At 43.8% G+C, this 9,058-nt stretch overlaps 1 protein-coding gene across 1 annotated transcript; it reads right to left on the bottom strand.

Annotated features, from left to right (window-relative positions):
* Positions 1–4,920: 4,920 nt before the first annotated feature.
* On the bottom strand, positions 4,921–8,298 carry LOC103166906 (AT-rich interactive domain-containing protein 3A-like). Its single transcript, XM_007660025.2, has 2 exons — positions 8,135–8,298; positions 4,921–6,471 (listed from the first exon to the last, which is right to left on the bottom strand). Exon 2 carries the CDS (start codon positions 6,309–6,311, stop codon positions 5,145–5,147), a length of 1,167 nt encoding a protein of 388 aa, XP_007658215.1. The 5' UTR covers positions 6,312–6,471; positions 8,135–8,298; the 3' UTR covers positions 4,921–5,144.
* Between the last annotated feature and the right edge of the window lie 760 nt (positions 8,299–9,058).

The following is a 9,058-nucleotide window of genomic DNA, read 5'->3' as shown; positions in this document are numbered from 1 at the left end:
GCATTCCCCTGTCTCTGGCAGCAATAGCCCATATGAAACCCTGTGCCCCAGTGCCATCTTCTGTGTTTTTTAATACTTCTTTTTGAGGAGGAACAGGGCTGTCCTCAGAATGTCTTGAGACAGAGTCTCTTTCGCTGTACTCCATGTGACACAATGGCATAAAATTTCCAAGCTAGCAACTGTGAATTTGCAGGGCCAAACTCAGAATACAGTGCAACCCCTATGGCTAGTCACATGCCCTCATTTTATCATACTGCACAAATACTTGATATCCCACTGCCTTCCTCTTCTTTCAGGTCCTATTTTCATTCATTCATTCAATAGTATTTATTGAGCACTTACTATGTGCAGAGCACTGTACTAAGTGCTTGGAATGTACAATTCAGCAACAGAGACAATCCCCACCCAATGACGGGCTCACAGTCTAAATGGGGGAGACAGACAGCAAAGCAAAACAGAACGAAACAAGACAGCATCATCAAGATAAATAGAATCAAGGAGATATACACCTCATTAACAGAATACATAGGATAATAATGTATATAAATGAGCACAGTGCTGAGTGAAAGGGAAGGGAGAAGAGTGGGGCGGGGGGGGGGAGCAGAGGGAAAGGGGGGGCTCAGTCTGGGAAGCCATCCTGGAGGAGGTGAGCTCTAAGTAGGGCTTTGAAGAGGGGAAGAGAGTTAGTTTGGCAGATGTGAGGAGGAAAGGCATTCCAGGACAGTGATAGTTCGTGGGCCGGGGTCGAAGGGAAATAGGCATGAACAGGGGGCAGTGAGGAGGTGAGGGACAGAAGAGCGGAGTGTACGGGGTGGGCAGTAGAAAGAGAGAAGAGAGGTGAGGTAGGAGGGGGCAAGGTGATGAAGACCTTTGAAGCCCAGAGTGAAAAGTTTTTGTTTCGTACGGAGGTTGATAGGCAACCACTGGAGGTTTTTGAGGAGGGGAGTGACCTGCCCAGAGCATTTCTGTAGGAAGATGATCCAGGCAGCGGAATGAAGAATAGACTGGAGTGGGGAGAGACAGGAGGAAGGGAGATGCGAGAGGAGGCTGACACAATAATCCAGTTGGCATATTATGAGAGCTTGTACCAGCATGAAAGCAGTTTGGATGGAGAGGAAAGGGCGGATCTTGGTGATATTGTGAAGGTGAGGCCGGCAGGTGTTGGTGATGGATTGGATGTGTGGGGTGAATGAGAGAGCTGAGTCAAGGATGACACTAAGGTTGTGGGCATGTGAGATGGGAAGGATGGTAGTGCCATCCACTGTGACAGGGAAGTCAGGGGGAGGACAGGGTTTGGGAGGGAAGATAAGGAATTCATTTTTAGACATGTTGAGTTTTAGGTGGTGGGCAGACATCCTGGTGGAGACATCCTGGAGACAGGAGGATATACGAGCCTGGAGGGAGGGGGAGAGACCCAGGGAGGAGATGTAGATTTGGGTGTCATCTATGTAGAGATGATATTTGAAGCCATGGGAGTGAATGAGTTCACCAAGGGAGTGAGTATGGATGAACAGAAGAGGGCCTATTTATTAGTGCAGGAGAGGCTGGGGCTGAATTCCAAATAGGAGCTAGACTTGAAGTTTCTTCTGGAATTGGGAGTGTGGGGCCTGGCAGAAGTTTCCAGCTGGCATGGCTGTGGTGCAATAGGGGGTACAGGTAGAATGAGCAATTGGAGTAGTGCCCAGCTGCTGACAGGTCAGGAGTAGCATGTTTTGGGGAGGGAGTGCTGAAACAAAGAAAATCTGCTTGAATAAAAAGGTATAGAATAAAATATAAATGTTAACAGGTATTTCATTTCAAGGGACAGCTGGATGTTAGAAGATCCAGGTGGGGAAGATCATTTGTAAAAATGTAAAAAATTTGTAAAAATATAAATGTTGCATGTGTTACATTTGTTACAAACCCTCTCCCGACCCCACTTCCCCTTCCAGTTATCGCCCTATCTCCCTCCTACCCTTCCTTTCCAAACTCCTAGAATGAGTCATCTACACCTGCTGCCTTTATTCCTCAACTCCAACCCTCTCCTGGACCCCCTCCAATCGGGCTTCCGTCCCCTCCACTCTACGAGACTGCCCTCTCAAAGGTCAACTGCTCTCTCAAAGGTCACCCATGACCTTCTTGCCAAATCCAATGGCTCCTACTCTATCCTAATCCTCCTTGACCTCTCAGCTGCCTTTAACACTGTTGGCCACCCCCTTCTTCTCCATACCTCATCTCACTGTGACTTCATCCTCTCCTTGTTCTCCTCTTATCTTTCTGGCCATTCATTCTTGGTCTCTTCGCGGGCTCCTCCTCCCCCTCCCATCCTCTAACTGTAGGGGTTCCTCAAGGGTCAGTTCTTGTCCCTCTTCTCTTCTCCAACTACACTCACTCCCTTGGTGAACTCATTGGTTCCCATGGCTTCAACTATCTCTATGCAGGTGACAACCAAATTTACATCTCCTCCCCGTTCTCTCCCTGTCCCTTCAGGCTCATATCTCCTCCTGCCTCCAAGACGTCTCTACCTGGATGTCTGCCCGCCACCTAAAACTCAGCATGTCCAAAACTGAGCTCCTTATCCTCCCTTCCAAGCCCTGTCCTTTTCCTGACTTCCCAGTCACTTTGAATGGTACAACCATCCTTCCTGTTTCTCAAGCCCGCAACCTTGGTGTCATCCTTGACTCAGCTCTCTCATTCACCCCACACATCCAATCCATCACCAATGCCTGCCGGTCTCACCTTTACAATATCGCCAAGATCCGCCCTTTCCTCTCCATCCAAACGGCTATCATACTAGTACAAGCTCTCATGGTATCCTGGCTGGATTATTGTCAGCCTTCTTTCTCTGATCTCCCTTCCTCCTGTCTCTCCCCACTCCAGTCTATTCTTCATTCCGCTGCCTGGATCACCTTCCTGCAGAAACGCTCTGGGCATGTTACTTCCTTCCTTAAAAACCTCCAGGGGTTGCCTGTCAACCTCTGTACGAAACAAAAACTTCTCACTCTGGGCTTCAAAGCTCTCCATCACCTTGCCCCCTCCTACCTCACCTCCCTTCTCTCTTTCTACTGCCCACCCCGCAAGCTCCCCTCCTCTGCTGCTCACCTCCTCACCATCCCCCATTCACGCCTATCCCACCATCGACCCCTGACCCATGTCCTCCCACTGTCCTGGAATGCCCTCCCTCCTCACCTTCGCCAAACTAATTCTCTTCCCCTCTTCAAAACCCTACTGAGAGCTCACCTCCTCCAAGAGGCCTTCCCAGACTGAACTTCCCCTTTTCCCTCTGCTCCCTCTGCTCCCCCAATGCCCTCTGCTCCCTCCCCCTTCCCCCTTCCCCTCCCCTCAGCTAAGCCCCCTTTCTCTCTGCTCCTCCCCCCTCTTCCCCTCCTCCTCAGCACTGTGCTCATTTGTAAATGTTTTTATTACCCTATTTATTTTGTTAATAAGGTGTACATCCCCTTGATTCTATTTATTGTGATTATGTTGTTGTTGTCCATCTGTCTACCCCAATTAGACTGTAAGCCCGTCACTGGGCAGGGATTGTCTTCATCTGTTGCCGAACTGTATATTCCAAGTGCTTAGTATAGTGCTCTGCACATAGTAAGCACTCAATAAATATATTGAATGAATGAATTGAATATGTGCAATCTTGCAAAGATCCAGAGATTGCAGGGCGGGGGAAGCGCATCTTTTCGTGTATAGCCACCATCTTTATAAGGTCTGATTAAGGCATCATTGTATTTATATCCCATGTGCTGGCCATTCTGAATGGGTCAGGAAGGCCAAGCTGCCATCTTGCAATGTGCCACTTACTTTATCATTTGATCCCAGCTGTTGGTAGGAACAATATACCAGTCCTAAGGGTAGCAGTTGGATTTATGCAGCTTGAGGTATTAGGAATTAAGAAAAGCTTCCCGGAGATGGTGGGATTTGGGGAGGGCTTTTACAGTGGAGAGGTCTGTGGCCAGGGAAACTTTGTGAATGAGTTGTCAGAGGTGGAAGTATTAAGAATAAGGTCTGGAGTTCAATTTAGAAGAATCAAAAAGAAGTTTGAAGCTAATGGTAAGCAGTTTTAGTTTGGGTAACCTGTTTTGAATTTTTTGAGGATTAGAAATATCTGAAGCAAGTAGATTACAGGAACATGATTGGGACACAAATACTGAAGAGGAGTGATACTGGAAGCTGGTAGATCATTAAGAACTTTAGTAGATTTATTGGTTCTATGCAAGATTAGTGTCATTTTGAACTACAACTCATCAATTAGAAGAATTCCTTCAAAATGACCAGATATCTCATCTCCTCCATTGTCAATGTCATACTTTCTGACCTAGTGACAAGGGTGTAAAGCCAGAGAAGAGGGAGTGTGGAGTCTGTAAGCTCATTGTGGTCAGGGAATGTGTTGATCAATTTTGTTGTACTGCACTCTCCCAAGGATTCAGTACAATGCTTTGCTCACAGTAAGAGCTCAATAAATACCATTGATTGATTGATTCCCTGATCCCTGTTCCTAACCCATCCATAGCAGCTTGGCCCCAGATTTCTCTCTCCTCTAGTTAAGTGGCAGTGTAACACCTTCAGAGGTGCCTCCTGTGTATCCTCTCTGCCCTCTGGAGGAGCAGGGGTCAAGGGAGTCTAGGGTCATGGTGGCAGGCATGACATCTCCCCACCCCCACTCCGAGTAGCTAGAGTGCATCATTTTGAGACTCACAAGGTTGTGTGAGGCTTGTAGGGACAACCCCCTGCCCTCTCCGAGGAGCTAGGATATGGCATTGCAAGGCTCATGAGATATGTGAGGCTTGCAGGGAAATTGTCTGGACCTACCCCAGAAATTGTTGTCTGCAATTCATATCTACTTGTTAAGTCAGAATTCTGCATAATTCTGAACTTGTATAATCAATTTCAAAATGAATATGTAGTTGATCAAGGTCTAAATTTAAAGAATTCAAGATACTTTCAAACTTCATTAATTAAAAAGGATTAGATTCATAAAGGAAGCAAAAGTAATCTTTGAGGCTTTGGGATGTGGTAGAAAGCTTTTTGGGAGTTCCTTTGTAGAAACCGAGAGAGTGTCCCTGGAGAAATTGATCATTCTAACAAATAATCTTATAGAAACAGTCTAACCACAATAAAGGTGCTGTCATTGCCTCTTTCGTTAGGTAATGAAGTCACTGACGATATAACAGGCCCTTATAGGTTATTCCTTTGCACTCTAATGCTATAAGAAAGTTGTCTGTGCTCTCAATGTCCAGAATCCCATCAATATGCCTGGTGCATTTGCATTCTGTCAGCTCTGTTGCCATATTCATCAGCTTCTTCCTTTTGTCTTTTTCCACGATTGCTTCCGTGAAACGTTTTTCTCCTCTCTTTTGACCATTTGGGGACTGGGATGCTGCAGCAGTTCCTGCAAGGGGACTCGGCCCCTGTGCAGCCATCTGAGCTTGGTCTGTCTCGGGCTGGTGGAGATGAGCCAGGATTGGAGAAAGGGACCAAGAGACATCATTTTTCTTTCTTTCTGTCTCAGAAGACGTGTCAGGACTGAAATGTTTTCCAAATAGTCTGGCACCTGGGATCTGTTTTGGAACCCATCTTTCTCCTTCTCCTCCTTCCTTGATAGTGTGGGGGGTCTCCAAGATCCTTCGACTTCTGTTTTCATATTCATATAAAGATAGATATTTTATATACTTCATCCTAAGCTTGGAAGTAGGGCTTCTTACTGAATTTTCCAGGGTGAGTATTTTTGCAATCTCTGGCCACAGTTTGTTTTTTTGTACTTCTCTCAGTCCTCCTCTCTCTGCCACTAGCTCATATAGTTTATGAAGGTCTAGAACTTTGTTGGCCATGATGGGAGTTCTCTTGATTGGAGTCCCATGTTTTTTCAGTAGGTTTAAAAGGTCATCCAGGAACTCTTTTCTTTTGGGATTATTGTCTATTTTGTATAATTGCATGACCTTACTCACACACACTTGAGCATCAGGATCTTGGGATTGAATGTACGATTCAGAGAGACCTTGATGCTGACTTTGAGTTTGTGGGAACTCCTGTTCACCTGCTAACCTTTGGATCTCTCGTTGAAGTTGTTTGTAACAGGGCCTTTGTTTCCGACTTACTCTCATTGCCTCTGAACTTCCAAATCCTTGATTTATTTTCTGGTTTTCACAGTGTTCATTGTTTTTATTTATGTCTTTTTTTAGCTCTCCATTGTTTGTGTTACAGGTTGATTTTGAAGGTGTTCCATTCAGCTCTGCCACAGCAGCCTTTAAGGCAGCAAGGCCTTTTATTTGTAGCTTTTCTAGTTCCTCCTCATCAGATAGACAGCAGGGTGGAGCCTGCATGGGAGAAGCAGGAATTTAAACGTGAAATGTTCTCTTCCTGTCTCTATTACTTAGGAAGCCAGACTCCTGCGGTCCAGATGTATATGTTGCCACCCATAAAACTCTCCATCAATCTTAAATGCAATTCATTATGTAGTAAAATCCTCTAGCTTCCTCTGATCTGAAACCAACAAAAGAAAATTAAAAAATGATGATAATAATTCATGGCATTTAAGTGCTTATTATGTGCCAAGCACTGTACTGAACATTGGGGTTTAGGTCAGATACAGTCCCAACACTAACCAGGGTTCACATTCTAAGAATGAGGGAAAACAGACATTGATCCCCATTTTACAGAGAACAAAACTGGGGCATAGAAAAATTAAATGCCCAGTGCATAGCAAGCAAGTGGAAGAGACAGGAATAGAACCCTGGTCCTTTAATTCCTTGTCCAGGCTCTTTCCACTAGGCTATAATGCTCATCCCTAAAAAGAGGAAAGATGCAATTCACATTCATATTTACATAATGAACACAAGATCTTTCCATGCTTAAGTAAATTATACCTCAAGTCTCCTTCCCTGGAATGACAGTCAAGGGAATATTTGCCAGATCTGAATCCCTGGGCCCACCACCCAAATATGTTCTAGAGTCTTCTGTGAGATCTTTTCTGGCCTCAAGAAGGTGAAAAGGAAAATGAATTAGCTCATATGTTCCAAACAGAATTTACAAGTAGCAGCAGCAATAGTAGTACTACTAATAGTCAATTGGAATAATAGTATTGAAGTGCTTTCTGTCAACAGCATCCTGTCCTAAACACTGGGAAAAATACACCAATTTGAATTAAGGCATCCAAATTGCTCCCACATTAATCTAAGCACTTATCTTATCCTGCCTTGATTATTGCATCAGCCTCCTTTCTGACCTCCCTGCATCCTGTCTGTCCCCTCTCCAGTCCATACTTCAGTCTGCTGTCCAGTTTTCTATAAAACCATTCAGTTCCTCTTTCCCCACTCCTCAAGAATCTACAGTGGTTGCACATCCACCTTCATATCAAACAAAAACTCCTTACCATTGGCTTTAAAGCACTCAATCACTTAGACCCCACCTGCCATATCTCCCTGATTGCCTACATCAATCCATGCCACACACTTTCTTTCTCTAATACCAACCTACTCATTGTACCTTGATCTTTTCTATCCTGCCACCAACCCCTTAACCATCTCCTGCCTCTGGCCTGGAACTTCCTCCCCATTCTATCTAGCAGATGACCACTCTCTCCACCTTTAAAGCCTCATTAAAAAATCACATCTCCTCCAAAAGTACTTCTCCAACCAAGTCCTCTTTTCCTTTTCTCCCACTCCTTTTTGTATCACCCTTACACTTGTATTTATACCCTCTGGTGACCCCACTCTCAGCCCCTTGGAACTTATGAACATATCCATTTTATATATATATATATATATATATATATATATATATATATATATGTTATGGTCCATGTCCCCCTCCAGACTGTAAGATCCTTGTAAGCAGGGAATGTTTATACTAACTCTATTATATTGTACTCTTCCTAACACTTAGTACAGTGCTCTTCACACAGTAAGTGCTCAATAAATATGGTTAATTGTTTGAATTTGGCAGGGTCTCTGACCCAAAGGGACTCATAAACTGGTAGAGGATGGGTGACCGGCATAAAGGAAAACATAAAATAGTGAAAGCACAATAACACCAGAAGATAGGACAGAGATTAATACAAGGAACCCAGATTATTCTTATTCTTATTTGTGGAATCTGGCAAATCTTTGAAGCAGGCAATGTTATTATTTACATATATTTGCCTTACCTGTAGAGATTAAAAATTCTATCTTCTAAAAGCTGATTACTTGAAAGTGTTTTCTCAGTTTGGATTTGCATAAATTCAGGAATGATAGGACAAAGTAAACCTAGTTTCAACTGAGAGAATCCTAGCTATACTAACCTCACCTCTTGTCAGCCCTTCTGGTTAAGTTTGTAACCTGGTGATTGGCTAAGCCAAGTCTGATGTCATAATGATGCTTCCACCGTCATAGCTATTGGATAGAAATTCTGAGGCTAGTAAAACTCACTCAATGTTCTTTCTTAGTTTTAATTTAGTCAGATATCCATCCAAAATGAAATATTACAGATGTCAGCAATGATTTTAAAACCAGTAGTCTTTCCATATTCTTGTGGGTATGGATTTTCATTGAGTTGGTTTTCTTGAGTGATGTAGCAGAAAGAACCCAGAGATAGGCATCCCATTTAGTATCCACTGAACTTTATTGAAATTTAGCATTTATATCTATAATCTCATCCTCTCTGTACAGTCAACCCTCATCCCTTACATTACTACTATGCATGCTGTATTCATAACCCTGTGCTTTAAAACCCAAACAAATATTTTTCTTCCCTGCAAATAAAGTTCACTTTCATTTTACCCACCTTATCCGCCCTTTGCTATCAAGATTATATATTCAGAAGTAGATCTTCCCTATAAGGATGTGAGAGATGTTATCCTGCTGCTGTGGAAATTTTACAGACAGTACTGTGATCACGGAGTTCACTCATTCTTCCTTCTGGCTACCTCACAGTGCATATTTCATGCTCAGAGAACTGGAAGAGAGAGTGTAAATCATCCCACTGAAGGGTGAACAGTTCAAGCACATGTCATGCTGGCAGTGGAACATGCCTTTCCTTACCTAACTATTCTTAGGTGGGCAAATCTCACACCATATAGCAAGTGACCAAA

Source organism: Ornithorhynchus anatinus, chromosome 10, assembly GCF_004115215.2.
Source record: "Ornithorhynchus anatinus isolate Pmale09 chromosome 10, mOrnAna1.pri.v4, whole genome shotgun sequence".
NCBI classification, from domain to species: Eukaryota; Metazoa; Chordata; class Mammalia; order Monotremata; family Ornithorhynchidae; genus Ornithorhynchus; species Ornithorhynchus anatinus.
Note: the sequence above shows the minus strand (reverse complement) of the source record. Positions and strands in the feature narration are given on the sequence as shown.

Coding starts and splice junctions, on each gene's coding strand:
- LOC103166906 (XM_007660025.2), bottom strand. CDS start 6,311: ATGCAGGCTCCACCCTGCTGTCTATCTGATGAGGAGGAACTAGAAAAG.